Below are 22,489 nucleotides of genomic sequence, written 5' to 3'. Positions count from 1 at the left end.
GTGATAGAGTGAATGCCCACAGCCTTTCTCCCCAAGGTCAGGATATCAAGATCTAGGGGGCATAGGTTTAAGGTGAGAATGCTGAGATAGGAAGCTGAGGGGAATGTTTTCCATTCTAGAGGGTGGTACATAGCATGGTAGGTACAACCAGACCAAGAGCTTGAGGCAGGCGTACTAATAACGTGTGGGTGGCACAAATGCATAGTAGTCAGCATAACACTTCACAGCGCCAGCTGCAAGGTCAAGATTCAATTCCTGCCACAGAAATTATACGTTTTCCCTGCAAGCATGTGGGTTTCCTCTGGGAGCTCTTGTTTCCTCCCTCATTCCAGAGGTGTACAGATTAGGGTTAGTAAGTTATGGCATGTTATGTTGGTGCCAGAGCATGGCAGCACTTCCGGGCTGTCGCCAGCACATCTTGTAATGTGTTGGGCAGTGATGCAAACAATGCTTTTCACTGTATGGTCCAAATGTACATGTGACAAGTAAAACTTTTTTTAAAATCTTTTGGAGATGTAAAAAATGCTTGGACAGGTAGCTGGATAATAGGGTAAATGCAAGCAAATGAGACTAGCTTAGATGGGCATCTTGGTCAGCATGGTCCAAATGGTGCTAAATGTCTGTTTAATTCCATATGACCTGATGATTGTTAAGTGTTCAGGGACAAAGAGGGATGAACAATACTATGAATGCTGACATTGCCTGTGATGTCTACATCCTATGAATGTATGACTAAATGGATGGATGGATAGATGAATGAATGGACGGATGGATGACTGGATGGATGAATGAATGAGTGAAGCAAAACAAGATATTCATGTTCTAAGATACTATTTGATATTTATGAAGTATTGCCTTGTGTTGGTTAGTTTGATGACTGATCTGTGCACTATTTTGCTCAGGATGTTCTAAATTCTTGTGCGGCAGGTGGATAAACCCGTTTTTGTGCAGGCTTGCTTTGACTTTTCTCCGCAAGATGATACGGAGCTGAACTTCTACCGGGGCGACGTCATCGAAGTGCTGGACACCATGGATGCCAACTGGTGGAAAGGAAGGTGCCACGGCCGCGTTGGCTACTTCCCACGGAACTACGTCCAGCCAATGATGCAGTGACTCCCAGCTGCAACCGGATCTGATCAAGAACATCAAGAAGAAGCCTTACATCTTACCGCTTCTGTTTTATGTCAGGCCTGGTCCCTGCATCAGTGACTACACTTCAAACGTACTTCATTGGCTGTAATGCGCTTTGGGATATCCTGAGATTATGAAGGACATTATAAATGCAAATTTCTTCCTCATTGACTTAAGCACAAAAATTACAGGTAGTCAGACAGACTATGTCCTTTCCTTCTGTGTAGAGTTTTGTGCATGACTTTATTTGCTTTGCACTTGGATCCCTGCAGCCTCATTTTGATGTGGAATATAAATTAAATCCTGAGAAGTTATCCAGAGGTCCAACGACGTAACAACCCCCAGTTGTTGCAGCATTTCAGTTCATGTGTCAATGGCAAACCTCTGCTGCATATGTAACATTTGAGGATGTTGTCAAACAGAAAAGTTCAAAAAAAGATCATCATAAATAAAATGTATAGTATGTAAATTTTATTTGTCTCTCCCTTTTTCTTGTATGGGATACGTTGGTATCAATGGTACATACAGTAGCACACCTCGGGGCGTCAAAGGTTGGAGTTCTATTCCGGCAGTGTCTATAAGCAGTTTATATGTTCTCCTTGTGACCGTGTGGGTTTCCTCCAGGTGCTTTGGTTTCCTCCCACAGTCCAAAGACGTACCAGTTAGTAGGTTAACTGGTCATTGTAAATTGTCCCGTGATTAGACTAGCATCACATAGGTGGGTGGCATGGCTCATTGGGCCGGAAGGGCCTGTTCTGCACTATATCACTAAATAAAGAGAAATAAATTATCTTATCTCGTAAATCCTTGTGCCTGAAAAGGATTAAGCAGCTTAAGGTTACTTGTGTGCCCTGATAACCCAAGCTAAGAAGGTACAGTAAATATATTAAAAGTATAAAACAATCAAATAATAACAATGTAATGCTGAGGCTTTGTGAGGGGTTGATTAGGCTGCACTTGGAGTATTATAAATGGTTTTGGGCACATGACTTAAAGGGTGTGCTGGCATTGCAGAAGATCCAGAGGAGGTACATGAGAATGATCCCAGAAATGAAAGGGTTAACATATGAGGAAAATTTAGTAGCTCTGGGTCTGTACTCACTGGAATTTAGAAGAGTGAAGGGGTGGAGGTTTCATTAGAAGCTTTAAAATATTGAAAGGCCTAGATTAGGGTGGATGTGGACTGGATGTTCCCTGTAATGGGAGTGTAGGACAGAGAGCATGGCCTAAGAATAGAAGGACACTCCTTTAGAATGGAGATATAACTACATAACAATTACAGCACGGAAACAGCCCATCTTGGCCCTTCTAGTCCGTGCCAAATGCTTACTCTCAGCTAGTCCATGAGGTGGAATTTCTTTAGCTGGAGGGTGGTGAATCTGTGGAATTCATTACCACAGAAGGTTAAGGAGGCCAAGCCATTGGGCACATTTAACTGAAGGTTGATAGTTTCTTGATTAGTGAGGAAGTTAGAGGTTATGGGGAAAATGAAAGATTTTGGGGTTGAGAAGGATAATAAGTCACTCATGATGGAATGACGCAGCAGACTCGATGGGCCAAATGGCCTAATTCTCCTATGTCTTATGGTAGCTTTCAATGGGAAGTATCTAACTGAGATTACTGATCACCATTATCTTACACAGATGTGGTTGTAGAAGGAACAGAGTTCAAGAATCGAGCAGTGCATTTACTTAAGCCATGTTGCTGGGTTGAATGGCCTAATTCTGCTCCTATGTCTATTGCCACAGACAGCTGTGGAGGCCAAAGTCAGTGGGTATATTTAAATCAGAAGTTGATAGGTTCTTGATTAGTAAGGGCATTAAAGGTAATGGGTAGAAGGTAAGAGAATGGGGTTGAAAGGTCATGGCCTGGAATATTGACTACTTATTTTTCTCCCTAGATGCTGTCTGACCTGCTGAGTTTCTCCAGCATTCTGTGTGTGTTGCTCTGCATTTCTTGCATCTGCAGAATGCCTTGTGTTTATGATTCAATTTCCCATTCGTAGTTAACCTTGAGAAGGTGTTCGTGAGCTGTCTTCTTGAACCACTGCAATGTGCAATGCCCATGGTGTGGCCGCATCCATAACACAGTTAGGAAGGAGTAATGACAATGCATTTCCAAGTCAGGTTGATGTGTGTAATTCTGGTTGCCTAACTACAGGAAAGATATTCATAAGCATACAGAGAAAATTGGCAAGGACGTTGCCAAGACGTGAGGTCCTGAGTTATTGGAAAGATTCAATAGATTATGACTATTCCCTGGAGCATGGGAGAATGAGGGGATATTTGATAGAAGTATACAATATTATAAGGGGTATAGACAGAGTTAATGCAAGCAGGCTTGTTTCCACTGAGGTTGAATGACTCTGGAACTAAAAGTCATGGCTTAAGAGTGAAAGGTGCAATGCCTAAGAGTAACATAAGGAGGAACTTCTTCACTCAGAGGATGGTGAGAGTGCGGAACGAGCTGCCAGCGAAAGTGGTGGCTGTGGGTTTGATTTCAACATTTAAGAGACGTGGATGGGAGGGGCATGGATTGTTGTGGTCCAAATGTGGGTCAATAGGACTGTTTTGGTACTGTGACTATAACTATGCTGTCCTTTCCCTTTAGGAGTGGACAGGAATGATGCCAATCACAAGTCAGCCCAGACGTTGAGACAGCAGTGCCTTCAGACCGAATGCAGAGTCTGGGGGGTGTCAGGTGTCTAAAAATCTAAAGCCACCAGATCAGAAGATTAACTTCCAGCAAAGCACACCATTTGGAAATAAATCTGTGCAGCTTTTAACAATTGTTAGGGGACATCTTTACATCATTCTGTTAGTCAGGAATGAGCTGACCAGATGAGCAATAGTGCATCAGCCAGTGAGGTAATACAGAACCTGAAAATCCATTTCCCGCGTCACTGCGCTCACACACCCACCCGTGCTCCGGGACGGAAAACAGGGATGGAGTATACCAGTCCTCGTCTTTCAAGTACCCTTAACTCTTGTTCTGAATATTATTTACTTATCATCCTAACTGCTCTGCATTGGCTTCCTGTTTCTTTTGGAATTGATTTTAAAGTGACTCCTTAAAGACAGACTTCGTAATGGCATTAATATCCATCATGAAGTGCTTTGAGCAGTTAGTTATGGAGCGCGTTAAAGCCTTTCCCTAGCGGCACTGGATCCTTTCCATTCACTTATTGCTTGAATCAATCCACTGTTGTTGCCGTACCCTTTTCCTTCCACTTTGCCCCGTCCCACTTAGAAAATCGGTTGCTGTTTATAGTTTGGCATTTAACACCATCATACCCCAGTGAAACTAGTGAGGAAACTGTCCTTGCTTGGTCTTAATGCCTCCGTCTGTAACTGGATCCTGGGCTTCTTTACAGAAAGGCCACAGTCCATCCGAGTGGGCAGCAACATCATCTCTCGTCCCATTACACCGAGCACTGGTGCTCCTCAGAGCTGTGTGCTCAGCTTGCTGCTGTTCACACTGCTGACTATGTCTGTGTCGCACGATTCAGCTCAAATGGCGCCATGAAGTGCATGGATGACACAGCAGTTGTTGGCCTCATCAACAAACATGATGACCATAAGATAGAGGAGCAGAAGTAGGCCATTTGGCCCATCAAGTCTGATCCACTACTCAATCATGGGCTGATCCAATTCTTCCAGTCATCCCCACTCTCTTTCTTCAGCCCCATACCCTTTGATGCCTTGGCTAATCAAGAACCTATCTATCTCTGCCTTAAATACACCCAATGACTTGGCCTCCACAGCCGCTCGTGGCAACAAATTCCACAGATTTACCACCCTCTGACTAAAGTAATTTCTCCACAACTCTGTTCTGAATGGACATCCTTCAATCCTGAAGTCCTGCTCACTTGTACTACACTCCCCTACCATGGGAAATAACTTTGCCATATCTAATTTGTTCAAGCCTTTTAACATTTGGAACGTTTCTACAAGATCCCCCCTTGTTCTCCTGAACTCCAGGGAATACAGCCCAAGAGCTGCCAGATGTTCCTCATACAGTAACCCTTTCATTCCTGGAATCATTCTCATGAATCTTCTCTGAACCCTCTCCAATGTCACTATATCCTTTCTAAAATAAGGAGCCCAAAACTGCACACAGTACTCCAAGTGTGGCCTCACGAGTGCCTTATAGAGCCTCAACATCACATCCCTGCTCTTATATTCTATACCCCTAGAAATGAACGCCAACATTGCATTCGCCTTCACAACCGAATCTGAGTACAGGGAAGAAGTGGAGTGACTGGTGTGAGAACAACAACCGAAGTCTGAACCTGGAGAAGGTCAAGGAAATGACCGTTGACTTTAGGAAGGTGCAGATGAACCATCCCCTCTGCGCATACGCGGCTCCTTTACAGAGAGAGTGAAGTGCACCAAGTTCCTGGGAGTTCACATCACTGATGACCTCACCTGGTCCTTCAATATCATCTCCCTCAAGGAGAAGGGGCAGAAGCACCTCCACTTTCTGAGGAGATGGAGGCAAGTGAGGTTGCAGCCCAACTCCCCATCTTAACGGGACTTTACGGGAGCACCATTGAGAGCATCCTGACAAGCTGCATCCCATCTGGTATGGGAGCAGCAGAGCATCGGACTAGAACTCCCTTCAAAGGGAGAATGAGAACGGCTGAGAGGATCATATGGGTCTCTCTAACATCCATCGGGGACATTCATCAGGAGCTCTGCGCACACAGGGTCCTGACTATTATCAAGAATCCCACCCATCTGTCCAGCATCCTCTTTGACTTTCTACCATCAGACAAGAGACTCTGATGCATAAAAACGAGAACAACCAGAACGGGAAACAGCTTCTCTCAGACCATTAGGCTTTTGAACTCCCTGCATCATCACATTCAAAGTGTCACCGGATAATTTGTACTGTACCCTGCAATTTTTTTTTGCACTTTACTTTATCTATGCATAATTCATTCGTAGATTTTATTCTTACTTTCCTGAGCTATTGTGTGTTATATCTGTGTAATGTGTACTACTGTTCTTTACACGCTGGTCCGGAGAAATGTTATCTCATTTGGCAGTATACGTGTATATAGTTTACTGACTATAAACTTGACTTGGACTTAGACCTGAAGACTCCTTACAGACAGCGGTGGGAACTGAACCCAGGTATCAAGAGCTGTAATAGCATTACACTGATGTTATGCTACCGTGCCGCCCCAAATGTTGAGTCCCACAGAGAGGGAAGGGGGAAGAGTAAAGAGTTGATGGCCGCTGCCGATGTGATTAAATCTGGAATACATCGTGGGGCAGAGGTCACCAGTCTTAGGTGGAGAGGGGATATGATTAGGTGGAAGATATTGATGAGTAGATGATACAACGTAGATATGATGGTGATAATAGAAGACTAGCAGTAGGGATGATGGGAGAGGGGAAGAGGGGGAGATTGTAGAAAGAAGCATGGGGAAGAGGGAAGAATGGCAGACAAGAGTAGGAAAGGGAAAGTAAGGAGAGGAACAAGGGAAAGTGGCGTGTCAAGGTATGCTGGGAATTTATGTTTGTATCAAATCAGGGCTGGAAAAAATCCCTTTATCTGCCTTTGTCAACATTTCAGTCAGTCACAGTGTGCTGTATCAGCCTGTCTCGTACCTGTAAAGTGGTCCAGTGCGAACCAACGACTGGCCTACTGCATAAGTAAATGCAAATCACCCTGTTCAGCAGTTAAAGATTTGACAGCTAATCAAACTGTTAATATTGACGTTAACTTCACCGTAGACCTCGATTTCTTGATCAAAAGCTGATTTTAATCATCGCCAGTGTCAAACTACAACAGTATGAACAAAGCTACAAAAACAGGAAATTGAGCTGGAATCCATCCTTTCACCACAGATGCGGTCTCATTTGCTGTTCAACTTTTTCTGAGTTACAAAAGCCTTGGGCACATATGTATAGCTAGGATGCCTAAGAATTTTGCACAGTGCTGTAATAATTTTATGCACCGCACTTAACTGCTGCATCAAAAAAAAAGTCATGACATATCTGAGTGATGAGTAACTTAATTCTGATATGGGTTTCTATTGTGGACTGAGAGTGGGAAAGGGACAGGGAGAGGGAAACCATGGTTGGGAAAAGGAAAGGGAGTGCAAACCACCAGAGAAACGTTCTATAATGATCAATAAACTAATTGTTTCAAATCAACTGAGTTTTCCTGGTGTCTCAGTGCTCAGTGTGCCTGCACCCATGACAACTCCCCAACCTGGCTCTCCTCTGCCACCTTTCCCACAACCCCCCCACCCCCCGTGGATTCTTCTTGGATACAAGAAAATTCCCAAGTCACTGAATATCCCTTGGAATACAGTTAAGTCAATCATCAAGAAAGGGGAAGAATATGGCACAGCTGTAAATCTGCCTAGAGCAGGGTGTCCTCAAAAACTGAGTGACTGTTGAAGAAGGAAACTAGTGAGGGAGGCCCCCAAGAGACCTTTGACAACTCTGGAGGAGTTACAAGTTTCAGTGGACGAGATGGGAGAGACTGCACATGCAACCATTGCCCGGGTGCTTCACCAGACACAGCTTTATGGGAAAGTGTCAAGGAGAAGGCCATTGTTGAAAAAAACTCACATGAAATCTCAGCCAGAGTTTGCCAGGAGCCATGTGGGAGACTGAAGTCAGCTGGAAGTAAGTTTTATGGTTTGAGGAAACTAAAAATTGAGCTATTTGGCCTCAGACTAAATGCTGATTGGTGTAAACCAAACATCGCTCATCATCAAAAACACACCATCCTACCGTGAACCATGGTGGTGCTTGCATTGTGCTGTGGGGATGCTTCACTGCAGCAGGCCCTGGAAGGCTTGTGAAGGTAGATGGCAAAATGAATGCAGCAAAATACAGGGAAATCCTGCAGGAGAACTGCGACTTGGAGGAATATTTATTTTCCAGCAAGACAATGATCCCAAGCATAAAGCAAAAGCAGAATGGCTTAAAAACAACAAAGTTAGTGTCCTGGAGTGGCCAAGTCAGAGTCCTGACTTCAATCCAATTGAGAATTTGTGGCTGGACTTGAAAAAGGGCTGTTCACTCACAATCCCCATGCAATCAACAGAGCTTGATCAGTTTTGTATAGAACAGGGAAAAATTGCAGCGTCCAGATGTGTAAAGCTGACAGAGACCTATCCACACAGACTCAAGGCTGTAATGGCTGCCAAAGGCGCAACTACTAAATACTGACTTGAAGGGGCTGAATGCTTACGCAGTCAATTATTTTGTGTTTTATATTTACAATTAATTTAGATCACTTTGTAGAGATCTGTTTTCACTTTTATACAAAAGTGTATTTTTCTGTTGAAAAGTGTTAAAAAAGCCAAATTAAATCCACTGTAATTCAAAGTTGTAAAACAATAAAACATGAAAACTTCTGGGGGTGGGGGTAAATACTTTTTATAGGCACTATATATGTGCCTAAGGCCTTTGCACAGTGCTGTATAGCTAGCGTGCCAAAGACCTTTGAACAGTACTGTATTTGTCAGTGTAGCGCAGAGAGCGAGCTTGTAAATCTGGCAGGGGCAAAGGATGTTGGGAATGGTGAGGGTGGTGCGCCACAGGAGGGGCGTGGGGCAGGTGGCAGAGAAGGAGTGCCAGGGCAGGAGGTGGCATAGGCGCAGACACCCCTAGCCCTGAGTCACCAGGTAAAGTCATTTGATTCCAAAAAATTGATTTATTGATCATTACAGAAAGTCTCTCTGGTGCTTCCCACTCCCTCTCTTCTCCCTTCCCTTTTTCCCAACCGTGATTCCCCTCTCCCTGCCCCCTTCCCACTCTCAGTCCATGACAGAGACCCATATCAGAATCAGGTTTATCATCACTCACATACGTCATGAAATTTGTTTTTATTTTTGGCAGCAGTACAAGGCAATGCATAAAATTATTAGAGTACTTTGCAGAAACTTTAGACACCCTAGCTATATATACGTGCCTAAGGCTTTTGCACAGTACTGTACGCCGTCAATCTTTTCCACTTAAGTAGGAGTAGTGTGTAGAAATGAGCAATTCTGAGACTGAAAGCATGTTCAGTATATAGAAAAACAACTTGTGTGGTAACTTTCATTGTGAACACACCAAAAATGAATCATCAAAAACAATTTAAATCAGAGGCATGGGGACACGACCAAGTAACAGATTAAAGAGACAGGTTTAATGGACCATGTTACACCAGGGGTAAAGATAGAGAAGTTTAGGAAGGAGTCTGATGTCCTGTCAGCTCTCTGGGACCATGTTTCGTTTCTCTTCCTCCCACAACCCGATCAAGTTCCTCTCTCCCCATCGAGCAGAGGAGTGGGAGAAGATGGAATTAGAGGAGGACACAGATTTTGGGGATATTGTAGGGCTGGAGAAAATGACAGCAATCAGAGCCTAACCGAAACTAATACATTTCTCACACAACTATCTCAGAATGGAGAACCCTGTAGAAACCAATTTGATCTACAGTTTTCACTGACTATGTAGGAAACACATTCAGACTTCTTTTAGATGTGACATTGCTTGCTCAAGCGAAGTATGCATACAAAAAAATGTTCACAGAAACCAGAATGACTGCATTTACACAACAGACTCTTGACCAAAATGGGTTCTCATGGGTATCCGTGAGGTTGTACTCTATGGGCGCACCATCTCTGCTTGCCTTAGTATTGCAGAAGAGCTTAGTCCATGACCATGTCTGCGCTATTGTCTCTTCTGTACCTAAGATGCAAACAGCAGGATAACATTGTTAGCAAATAAGATGGGAAATGTAAATATTACCAACAGCAACTGCCATGTAGGCCTGCAGGCCCCTGCAGTGAGCCATAGAGTGTTGGGTTTCTAGGTTTCTCCAGCATCTGTGTTCACAATTCGTTGTCCTAACTAAAATTGCTAAGCCTTTGGGCTTTCTGTTTTGTCTTGTCACGTTAATTGTGACTGGCATGGGTTTGCCACGTTCTATTTCATTTGAACTCTCAATCAGCGCAGATCGCGGGGTACTTGTTTTGAGAATGATTTGTCTCACAGTGTTGCCCTGTTGGTATTCCTATGCAAAGCCTCTTATTTCTCTCTCTCTCTCTACATGGGAATCGGCCATTTCTCCGCACCTGGGCTGAGTCATTGCCAACGCGCACGTGGCGGTAACAAATATTCAACTGGGATAAAAAGTAATCGTCAGAAGCGGAGCTGAAAATAATTATAAAATATAAGCATTTGTAGTGTCCAGCACCTTTCCTTATAAAATCTAAACACAAAAATGCAACTGCAGATGCTGTGGATCAAAGAATACGTACACAACGCTGGAAGAACTCAGCAGATCAGGCAGTATCCGTGAGAAAAGAGTAGCCAACGTTTCGGGCCGAGACCCTTCATCAGGATTGGGGGGAAGAGAGCTCCGAAGCCCAGTAATAGAGATAGGGGAGGGGTAGGGCCTAGAGGCACCAGGTGGAAAACCAATCAGAGGAAAGATGAAGGAGGGAGGGGGAGGGGATAAGCACGAAAGAACTGTAGAGATAAAGAAGCAGAAAGTTGAAAGGGCAGAGAGGCAGAGAGGGATCGGGATAGGGGAATGGGGAGGGGGAGGGAATTACCAGAACTTGGAGAATTATAAAATCTGGTGTTACTGTTGCAAGGGGACATTGGCATAGTAAGTAGTGCATCGCTATTAAAACACAGCAATCTGGGTTCAATTCTGCTCTGCATTCCCCCCATGTCCAAGTGTGATTCCTCCGGGTGCTCCAGTTTCATCACAGACTCGAACAACGTTACGGTTAGTAGGCTAATTCAGTCACATGGGTGTAAGTGGGTGGTGCAGATTCATTGGGCTGGGGTGGCCTGTTCCCATGCTGTCTCTTAAAATCCCTAAATCCAAAGAATTTAAATCCATTTGCCAAGAGGAACTGGCTTTCCGTTCATCATATAACACCAGAGTCCGAATTATCTGTCTCATTTCCACAGCACATTCTCAAAAGAAGACATCTGGGAGGGTTCTACGTGATGCCTTGGTTGATAATTTTCCTTCGACAGCATCTGCCGGATGACCTACCTATTATAAGACTATGAGTCTATGAGGCTTAAGGACACAATCAGGTCATTTGACCGATCGAGTCTGCTCATGGTTGATTTATTACTTCTCTCATTCTCATTCACCTGTCTTCTTCCTGATCAATCTTTGTTTTAAATATACCCAATACCTTGGCCTCCACAGCCATCTGTGGCAATGAATTCCATAGATTCACTCACCCACCCTCTTGCTAAAGAAATTCCTCCTCTGTTCTAAAGGGGCATCCTTGTATTCTGAGGCAGAGTCCTTTTGCCCTAGACTCCCCCACTATAGAAAACCTCCTCTCCACATCTGCTCTCTCCAGGACTTTCAATATTTGATAGGTTTTAGTGAGATTCCCCTTCATTCTTCTAAACCCCAGTGAGTAGAGGCCCACAGCCGTCAAACACTCCTTTGCCATTTTGCCAATGGTATTGCTCAAATGGTCTTATATTTCTATGCTGTGGAATGTACTCTATTGGCTGGAAAGTGCCCCAGGTTCCTGTGTGTGAAGCGTAAGGCACAGAAACAGAAGCCATTTGGCCCCTTGAGCCTGCTCCCAGACTGACCCTGTCATGTTCTCAGCTCTTCCTGATTCTAGTTCAAAATTATTAATAATTATCATCCAATTCTATCACCCTCCTGCTCACCAGCAACCACTTACAGGGGCCAATTTACCCACCAACCTGCACATCCCTGGGGTACAGGAGGAGATCAGAAATCTGCAGGGAGAATGAGCCCAGCTCCGCACGGACAGCGCCCGAGGTCAGGATTGAACCCGGGTCTGTGAGTCAGCAGACCTACTGACTGTGCCACTGTGCCAACCTGCTCGAATGTTGATGCTTCTAGCGCAGGACCTTGGAGCTTGAAAACAGGCTGCAGCTCCATGAGCAACATGGACAACCAGGGTCATCGCTATTGGTGGCACTACCCAATACGTTATCATCAGGAAAGGAGTGCGAAGGTAGGAGGGGGCAAACATCTCACAGAGTAAGTTCCTTCAATCTGTAAAACAATGAAAGGTTAAAATCATCCTACCCTCTGTTCTGCTTTCCCATGCCCGTCTCTCAGGAGATGTCTTTGCCAGGGAGATGTCGTGCTGCCTTCTCTCTCGTGAAATTGCCCACCAAGTAATGCTTGTCTTCTGAGGATCAAAAATATTTAGTCACAGCACTTATTTATGATCTGGAACGATTCAGCTTTCAAATGAATACAAGTAATGTAACATAACACCAATAAAAGACGTAAAATACTGGGAACACCCAGCAGGTCAGGAGGCATCTGTGGAGATGTGAGATAATGGGGAAAAATATGATTAATAGATGAAATGGGAGAATAAAAACACTCTATTTCCCAATCCACCTCCTTCCTCAGAGAGAGGTGCATTTGCAAAAAGCCAATTGAAAAGCAGCAGCTGGAACATACCTGGGCTTCGTTGGGAGGCTCTGTCAGCAGGCTGGTGGCCATGACAATGAGAGTGGTCAGGACACACAGTATGATGGCAAAGTGGAGGTAATGAACCCTCTTTAGGATGGAAGGTCTTGGATCGTACACCCCACACCGCGGCGGAGGGTACGCAAATTCCATTATCATCCTCACCAGTCCGACTGCCAATCCAATCATCAGTCCCCAGAACGCACCCTGCAAACAAGCAACTAGCACTGGTCGAGTCACGTTGGAAAACTCAAAGCCAAAGTCAAGTTGATGGACATATGCATGAGTACACACAGTAAATGCGCAGGTGCATTGAGAAACCAGCAGCATCACCGGCACAAGTGAGCAGTATTCACAATAAAAACATATCAGTCACAATTTTTACCAGAAAGGACACACTTAACAAAATCAGAATTAAAAAGAAGAGTCCAGTTTAGTACAAAGTGATCAACGTGGCCATCATCGTATTAAACTGTAGTGCGTGGGTTCTGCATGTTGTTTCAAGAACGGAATGGTTAACTGCTCCTGAACCTGGTGGTGTGGGACTTCAGGCTTCTTTCTATACCTCATGCCTGTGAGAAATTGGCATGGTCTGAATGGTGGGGGTCTTTGTTGATGGGGGTTGCCTTCTTGAGGCAGTGCCTCATGGAGATACGACCCATGGTGGGGAGGGTGTGACAGTGATGTATTGAGCAGAGGCCACTGCTCCCTGCAGACTCTAAGCATTCAAGCCTCTGCGTGAGACCGTGATGCAACCAGTCAATGGATGGGCAATGGACTTTGTGGTGGGTAATGTACTGTCTTCCCAACTGACATGATACTTGGAAAATGAATCAATTCAATCATTCAGACACAAGCCAGAAGGAAAGGCATTAGCTGGGTCTCAATTGTGAATCTACCCTCACAGTCCAAGTAAGGAATTATACTCCAAGATTTAAATATGTAATCCAGCTGCAGAAACTCCAATGAGATAATGGTCAGATAACATTTTTTAATTGATTTTCTGTCTAGGATTAAATATACCCCAAATTTCCCTGCTATTCTTTGAAACAATCTCAAGGATTGGGCTAATATCACTTCTTTTGAACAATTGGCTATTTTCATTGGTTTTATTCTATTTCTATGTCATACTGGGAATGCCAGCAAGTAAATGCATCTCGGGGTAGTATATGTTGACATGTACATACTTTGAACTTTGACAGCCCAGTAGTAGAGTGCACACAATCTGGGCTGGGATACTAACTCGCTGACAGTGACAACAAAGGTCTAAATTGTCTCCCTCTGTGCTTGGATTATCAAGATGAAGAGCTGAGGGGGATAAAAGAAAGAAAAGATGCTGCTAAGGATATTTGCTTCCACTTCATGGTGACTAAGCAACGATATTGGATTCATATCAGGCTAACCAGTTTACATCAGCAGCCCTGCACCAAGGGTACTTTAACAGGCATAAGGAACCATTAGAGTATATGGCTAAAGTATTTCAAAGATCAAAGTTCAAAGTAAATTTATTATCAAAGTATACTATCATATACTACCCTGATATTCATGTTCTTGCAGGCATTCACAGTAGAGCAAAGATATATTTGTTGGAACAACTAGAGGTCATGGGTTAAGGGTGAAAGGTGAAAAGTTTAAGGGGAACTTGAGGAAAAAATTCTTCACTCAGAAGGTCGTGAGAACGTGGAATGAGCTGCCAGTTCAAGTGGTGCATGCGAGCTCGACTTTAATGTTTAAGAGAAATTTGGTCCCAGTGTGGGTTGATGGGAGTAGGCAGCTCAAAATGGTTCAGCACAGACTAGATGGGCTGAAGGGGTTGTTTCTCTATATACAACCGAATCGATGAAAAACTACACACAAAAACTAACAAACAACCAATGTGCAAAAGAAGGCAAACTGTGCAAATACAAAAAAAAACAAATAATAACTAATCAATAAGTAAATAAATAAAATTGAGAATATGAGCTGTAGAGTCAATGGAAGTGAGTTCATAGGTTGTGGAATCATTTAGTGTTGGGGTGGGCAATGAGGCGATAGAGGAATAAAAGAACATAAACTGCTGGAAATTTTCAGCATGTCAGGTAGCATCTGTGGAAAGAGAGGCAGTTAATGTCTTAGGTTGAGGAATCTTCATCAGAACTGGAGAGAGAAAGTAAGTTTCATTTTAAATTCTTCGATCTGAAACATTAAGTGTTCTCTCCACAGAAGCTGCCTGACCTGCTGAGATTTTCCACCATTTTCTGTTTTATTTTGTAATTCTGGCACCTGCAGTTTTTTTTTAAATCATCACTTATCTGCCAAGGAACTTGCTTCTAGAGAGCACTTTGATAAAGGAGAAAGGCAGAGCAGACAGGGTGAGAATTTTAGATCAGAGTGTGTTGACAACTGGTGTCACAGGCTCAAATTACTTACGGGCTCGTTTGTTCTTTTCCAAAATACGGCAAGCAGAAAGACAGCAGTGACTGGAGGAGCCAAGTAGCTGGTGACTGATTGAATGTAAACAAAGAGCTGGCCACTATTGGCACTCTGTAGTATGGGGATCCAGACCAGGCTGATCACAATCAATATCACAGTCACAATCCTAGAGGGAAGGAACAAAGCAGAGGTGAGAACTTACCTAAAGAGTTCAGGGCAGATTCGACATTGAAATCAGTTTTCTTTAAGATAGAGGGGAGTTTAATTTTACCTTACCACTGTGTCTCTAGGTTGGTACAGTAGAGTGAAAGTTATTGTAATACTCTTAAAGCGCCTGTAACCTGGGATCAATTTGGCTGCTTTCTGGCTGGAATTTGTACGTTCATATAACGCACCATCAAGCAACAAGATATTTGCAAAAGTGATATAAAACTGAATTATAGTGCTCATAACTCATAATGGGTAAGATGAGGGAAAACAAACCAAACCTCATAGAGGGATCAGAATTGTTGAGTGTGAGCAATTTCAACATCTCTGAGGACCTAACCTGGGCACAACGTATCAATGCAGCTATAAAGAAGGCTAGACAGCTGCTATATTTCATTAGGAGTTTGAGGAGATTTGGTTTATCACCTAAAACACTAGTAAACTTCTACAGATGTACTGTGGAGAATATTCTGACTGGCTGCATCACCGTCTGATATGGTGGGAGGAGCCTACTGCACAGGATTGAAGTAAACTGCAGAGTGTGGTAAAATTAGTCAGCTCCAGCATGGGCACTAGCCTTCATAGTATCCAAGACATCTTCAAGGAGCAGTGCCTCAGAAAGGCAGCGTCCATCATTAAGGACCTCCGCCACCCAGGACGTGCCCTCTTCTCATTGTTAACATCAGGAAGGAGGTACAGAAGTCTGGAGGCACACACTCAATGAATCAGGAACAGCTTCTTCCCCTCTGCCGTCCGATCTCCAATTGGACATTGAGCCCATGAATATTACTTCACTACTTTTTTAGAAATTTCTGTTTTTGCACTATTTATTTTAATTTAAGTATTTTATATACATTGTATATCTTACTGTAATTCAGGTTTTTTTCTATATTTATCATGCATTGTACTGCTGCCACAAAGTTAATAAATTTCACAATATATGCCGATGATAGTAAATCTGATTCTGGTTTACTTTTCTAGCATTAATATAACACACTTGGCCAGAATATATTTCAAAGTCAATGCCAGGTGAGGCATGTTTGGATCAACCCTACCTTCCAACCAGGAGTAATTCCCGTTCATTGGCATCCTTCCGGATCTTTCTCCAGATGTCCATGGTGAACAGTGTGCTGCTGCTGTTGAATATTGACGTCAAGGATGACATGAGAGCGGCCATTACAACTGCAATCATCAGTCCTCGTAAGCCTTCAAAGAGCAACAACAGTTAAAGCCAATGCCTTTCCACAGCAGTGTTACCAAAAGACAAAAAATGAAATCTACCTGAGCAGTTATTATGGCAGTGAGCCAAAAAGTCCTAAAAGAGGAAAGACAGATGTAGAAAAGGAAAAGTTGAGTAAGTGAATTCCAGAGCTAATGGATTCTTAACCTTACAATCTACTTCATTGTGGCCTTGCACCTGATTGTCTACCTGTCTCTTTTTGTCATTCTCTGAAACTGAAACACCAGGCTAAGCAAGGTAAGGCTTTTCTTCGTGGAATGAAGGAGAATGCAAGATGACTTGATAGAAGTGTAAAGGATGACAGAAGGCAATAGAGACAGTGAACAGTCAGAGACTTTTACCAGGGCATAATTTTAAGGTGATCCGAGAAAAATATATGGAGAGATGTCAGAAGAAGTTTTTCTACTCAGAGTAGTGGGTGCTTCAAAAGTGCTTCCAGGGTGGTGGTAGAGGTAGATACATTGGGGACATTGAAGAGACTCTTAAATTATCATCATGTGCCATGTTGTATGAGGCAGGCGATCATGTTCTTGACTATAATTTAAGTGGTTTTCCATTGCCGCCTTCTGGCCAGTGTCTTTACAAATGGGGTGACCCCTGCCATTACCAATACTCTTCAGAGGTTCTCTGCCTGGCGTCAGTGGTCGCGTAACCAGGACTTGTGAGTATCTCCCATGACATTACGTGACCCTGATTAGGGGGCTAAGCAAGTGCTAAGGGTGACCTGCTGGCTAGCTGAAGGAAGCAGTACCTTTCACCTCCTTTGGTAGACATGTACTTCCATCCTGCTACCCAGACTCTTAGGGAGGCATGTGGATGAAAGAAAAAGTGAAGGACTAAGTAGAAGGCAAGGGTGAGATTGACCTTGTGGTAGATTAAAAAGTTGGCACAGCATCTTAGGCCAAAGGGCTTGTATTGTGCTGTACTGTTCTATGTTCTGCATCTTGTCATTGCATTTCATTCTACTACCACAAAGAACTGCTGTAACGACATGATCTGTACAGATAGCATGCAAAACAATTATTTTTTCACTTTACCTGAGTAGATGTGACAATAATAGGGCAGCACAGTAGTGTAGTGGTTAGCACAGTGCTTTACAGTACCAGTGACCCTGGTTCAATTCCCACCTCCGCCTGTAAGGAGTTTGCATGTACTCCTCATGACCGCGTGTGTTTCCACCAAGTGCTCCGGTTTCCTCCCACAGTTCAAAGACGTACTGGAGAGTAGGTTAATTGGTCATTGTAAATTGCCCCATGATTAGGCTATTCTTTGGAGCGTAGAAGGTTGAGGGGGAACTTGATAGAGGTATTTAATATTATGGGGATAGATAGAGTTGACGTGGATAAGCTTTTTCCATTGAGAGTAGGGGAGATTCAAACAAGAGGACACGAGTTGAGAGTTAGGGGGCAAAAGTTGGGTAAAATGAAGGGGAATTTCTTTACTCAGAGAGTGGTAGCTGTGTGGAATGAGCTTCCAGTAGAAGTGTAGAGGCAGGTTTGGTATTGTCATTTAAAGTAAAATGGGATAGGTATATGGACAGGAAAGGAATGGAGGGTTATGGGCTGAGTGCGGGTCAGTGGGACTAGGTGAGAGTAAGTGTTCGGCACGGACTAGAAGGGCCGAGATGGCCTGTTTCCATGCTGTAATTGTTATATGGTTATATAGGCTAGGGTTACATTGGGGTTGCTGGGTGGCATGACTGGAAGGGTCATAAGGGCCTATTCTAAGCTGTATCTCAATTTAAAAAAATAAATAAACAACTATACCAATTCACCATTAGCAGCTGAACGGATTCAGATGTGCTGTGCAGTGTAGCTTTGCCCTGGTATCTGTGCCGTGGTATAGATGCAATTTGTTTTTGTTACAAAACATAATTCTTTCAATGAAAGTTTTAATTAATATGTTTCTTTCTTATAGACTATCTGGGGTTATTCCACTCTCATACGCATTTCATTTTAACAAAAAGTATTTAAGTGGAAAGCATTCTTTAATTTCCTTCTATTCAACAATTTTCAAATGTTGAATAAAAATTATACAATCTGCAATAGGAACACTTGGCATGTTTGGTAAATGTTTGGCTACTTCCCTCTTCCCTACTTCTTGTGCCAGCTTGTTCACTTGTAATCATCAGCTTCTTAAAGCAGATAAACTCCACATGAAAGAAAGAGTGAGAGATTACCATCGGGCATCAGTTCAATCACGAGCTTCGGGAAAGCAATGTTAGAGCAGCCCACTTCCGTCCCACACACTTTTAAACATTCTTCTGGGTCAACGCACGCGACTGAATCTGTGGATGAAGGATTGGAAATGGTATCACTGTATGGAATTGGAACTGGTTTATTATTGTTACCTACACTCAGTGGGCACTTTATTAGATACAAAAATTTGTTAATACAAATATCTGATCAGCCAATCACATGGCAGCAACTCAATGCATAAAAGCATGCAGACGTGGTCAAGAAGCTCAGTTGTTGTTCAGACCAAACATCAGAATGGGGATGAAATGTGATCAAAGTGACTGACCGTGGAATGACTGTTGGTGTCAGACAGGGTGGTTTGAGTATCTCAGAAATTGCTGATTCCCTGGGATTTTCATGCACAACAGTGTCTAGAGTTTACAGGGAATGGTGCAAAAAAAAAACAAAGAAAAAACATACAAATAGCAGCAGTTCTCTGGGCACCTTGTTAATGATGGAGATCAGAGGAGAATGGCCAGACTGGTTCAAGCTAACAGGGAGGCACAGTAACTCAAATAACCACATGTGGTGTACAGAAAAGCATCTCTGAATGCACAACACATCAAACCTTGACATGGATGGGCTACAGCAGCAGAAGACCACAAACGTACACGCAGAGTGGCTACTTCATTAAGTACAGGAGGCTCCTAATAAATGGGCCACTGAGTATATACTGAGGTACATGAAAAGCATGTCTTGCGCACAGATTGAATCATTACACAGTGCAATAAGGAAGCACAAGATAAAACAATAACAGCATGCCTGGTATAGTGTAACAGCTACAGAGAAAGTGCAGTGCAGGTGGCCAATAAGGTGCAAAATCATAATGAGTTAAATTGTGATCTGATCAGAGTTGGGGACAACTCAATGCATATTTTATTTTGTTATTGCTCAAGATGATAGCCTGTTAACAAGACTGGTGAAGAGTGTGAATTGAAACCCCATGGTGCTATGTGCTTTCAAAGTCAAGTGCCCTACAGCATGAAAATAAGCCTTTCAGTCCTTCAAGGCAATGCTGACCATCTAGTACTGATTTACACTCGTTTTGTCACATTCCCATCAACTTTCCCTGGATTCTACCAACTCGCCTGAGCACCAGAAGCAATTTACAGTAGCTGATTGATCTACAAATCTGCTCATCTTTGGAATATGGGTAGAAACTGGAGCGTGCAGAGGAAGCTCAAGTGGTCAACGTGAAGAACACACAAACTCAACGTGCACAGGTCAAGACTGAACCTACGCCGCTGGAACTCTACCAGCTACACCATTGCCACTCTACATAAGAGATAGATTTTATTTCACTCAATATTAGCACAGTTTAACAATGGGATTTAAATTCAAGGTCAAGTTTAATGTAATTCAAGCGTACATTGTTCCTTTGAGGACAAGGTGCAAAACACAGTACGTACAGTCACACACAGTAACAATCCAACACATACAGTCACAAAACAATTTTAGCACTAGTATTATTTTGCATAGTAGGTATTGCTTATAGTGCCGGTGACCTAGGTTCTAACCCTGCCACTGCCTGTAAAGAGTTAGTACGTTCTCCCTGTGACCACATGGGTTTCACCATTCCAAACAATACGTGTTGGTAAGTTAATCGGTCACTAGGGTGTAATTGGGCGGAGCAGGCTCGTAGGGCTGAGGAGCCTGTTACCATGCTGAATCTATTAAAAAAAAAGTCCCTGAGGGGCAAGACCTGAAGACTGACAGGTTGACATATGCAAAGTGCATGTTAATGTAAGACAAGACACTTGAGTCGTGTATGATGTTCTCCCGAGGAGTTGTCGATCGGTGGGTTCTCAGTTGGCTGTAGAGGTTGATCCGGATTCCGGATATTCTGGTGCAGTGTGGGCAAGAGTGAGTGGTGGCTGTGGTTAATGGTAACTCCGCCATGGATGGCTGTGACAGGAGGAAGGGTGGTGTGGGGCTAGCAACCCCATCTCATAAAAACCCAGAGCTAAAGAAACGCCAACAAAAGCTCCAAAAACCTCATCCCTGGGAGAGGTAAGGTCTTTAAACGTGGTCTACAGCTGGGGAAGACTTGAAAGAATAGCCCAGGACAGTGGTCTCTGGCAAGCTGCTGTCAGCGTCCTATACCAATGCAGGGCTGATGGACTTACAGACTGACTGACTGTGGTTAGTAGATGTGGCTAGTTGTTGGTTGTAAGACGGTGTAGTGTTACTGGTACTATGTCCAGATCCAAGTGTTACTAGTACTAGATTGAGATCCACCCCACTGTCATTTCCTTCACCCCCACGCCAACAGCGTGTTATTGCTAAATCAGAAATAAGCAGGAACGGACTTTGCCAATGGTCGGCTAAGGCATCAAGCCTCACGGTACAGGACGTGCTCCATTCACGCCTTGGCTTCTGTTCTTCGAAATAAGCATCTCTTCATTTGCATTGTTTGTTGTGGCTCAGTTTGTGGAAATCTTTTGCAATAATTAAACTGCTAGAGGGAGTCAATGCGACGAACTGCGTCTGTCTGGGGGAGAGGAATCATTGGGGATTCAGGTCGAGACTTGCATAAGGTAGAAACTTTATCTCTGTTTCAGAATGAGGTTTATTTTCACTGACATATGTCATGAAAACCTGTTTTGTGGCAGCAGTACAGTGCAACACATAAAAAATTGATATAATTACAATAGGTAACTGGAATTACAGTGTTGTAGGCATTAATTGGTTGAGAGAGGGGCAGGAATGGGTGATTAATGTAGCAGGTTTTTGAAGTTTTAGAAAAATAGAGAAGGAGGGAAAAGCTGGGGGGCTCTGGAGGAGTTGCACTACTAATCGGGGACAATATCACTTCTGCACTCAGGGGAAATGTGGTGGAGGGGTCAGACACTTGGTCTATTTGGGAAGAACTCAGGAGTAGGAAGGGTGCAATCATTCCGATGGGATTGTACTACAGGGCCACCAGGACCCTGAGGAACAGATTCTTAATCAGATTATGTAAAAATAATATGGTTGCTGTCATGGGGGATTTCAACTTCCCTAATATAAACTGGGACCTTCTTAGAGCAAGGGGTTTAGATGGGGCAGAATTGTTAAGTGTATCCAGGAGGTTTTTTTTCAATCAATATGTGGATGGTCTAATGAGAGGAGGGCTGTACTGAACCTGGTTTTTGGGAATGGGCCAGACCAGGAATCTGACCTTTCAGTGGGCAAGCAGTTAGGGAACAGTGACCTCAGCTCCTTAACTTTCAGGATAGCTATAGTTAAGGACAGATATGGTCCTTGTGGGAGAGTTTTAAATTGGATTAGGGCAAATTACAAAGGCATTAGGCAGGGACTAAGAAACATTAATTGGGAACACCTTTTCTCTGGCAAGTTTACATCAGACATGTGGAGAGTGTTTAAAGATCAATTACATGGAGTACAGGAAAGAGAAGTTCCAGTTAGAAGGTAGGACAGGGATGGGATGATAAGATAGCCTTGGATGTCCACAGAGGTAATAGTCAAGAAGGAAAGGGGAAGTATGTAAAGTTTCCAAAGTCAGGATCAAATGAAACACTTGAGGAGTATAAAGAAGCCAGCGAAGAACTAAAGAAGAAAATTGGGAAAGCCAGCAGAGGCCATGAAAAGCCCTTGGCGAGTAGGATTAAGGTGATTACTAAGGCTCTCTATACATACATTGAGTAAAAGGATAACTAGAGAGAAGGTATGACTTCTCAAGAATAAGTGAGGGATTTGCTTGAATGCAGAGGTTGTGAGCGAGGTACTTAATCAGTACTTTGCTTCAGTATTTTCCAAGCAAAAGGATATGGAGGAACAGGAGATCAGTACTAGTGTATAA

The 22,489-nt window shown here is 43.4% G+C and overlaps 2 protein-coding genes across 4 annotated transcripts in view; one reads left to right on the top strand and one right to left on the bottom strand.

Annotated features, from left to right (window-relative positions):
- Positions 1-1,605, top strand: part of LOC132399105 (GRB2-related adapter protein-like) — a 63,395-nt gene extending 61,790 nt beyond the window's left edge. The window contains exon 5 of the mRNA XM_059979070.1: positions 928-1,605. Coding sequence (XP_059835053.1) covers positions 928-1,113 — 186 coding nt within the window. The 3' untranslated portion in view covers positions 1,114-1,605. The remainder of the gene's footprint in view (positions 1-927) is intronic.
- Positions 1,606-9,269: 7,664 nt separating this feature from the next.
- Positions 9,270-22,489, bottom strand: part of slc5a10 (solute carrier family 5 member 10) — a 197,587-nt gene continuing 184,367 nt past the window's right edge. The window contains exons 10-15 of one of the 3 annotated variants that reach the window (XM_059979067.1): positions 18,630-18,737; positions 16,266-16,416; positions 15,001-15,169; positions 12,583-12,798; positions 12,196-12,301; positions 9,270-9,836 (exon numbers count right to left, since the gene is read on the bottom strand). In XM_059979067.1, the coding sequence (XP_059835050.1) occupies positions 9,643-9,836; positions 12,196-12,301; positions 12,583-12,798; positions 15,001-15,169; positions 16,266-16,416; positions 18,630-18,737 (944 nt within the window). In that variant the 3' untranslated portion in view covers positions 9,270-9,642. The remainder of the gene's footprint in view (positions 9,837-12,195; positions 12,302-12,582; positions 12,799-15,000; positions 15,170-16,265; positions 16,417-18,629; positions 18,738-22,489) is intronic. The other 2 variants (XM_059979068.1, XM_059979069.1) reach the window with 2 other exon arrangements.

This window comes from Hypanus sabinus, chromosome 9 (assembly GCF_030144855.1).
Source record: "Hypanus sabinus isolate sHypSab1 chromosome 9, sHypSab1.hap1, whole genome shotgun sequence".
Lineage (NCBI taxonomy): Eukaryota > Metazoa > Chordata > Chondrichthyes > Myliobatiformes > Dasyatidae > Hypanus > Hypanus sabinus.
This window is presented reverse-complemented; position numbering and strand designations above follow the sequence as displayed.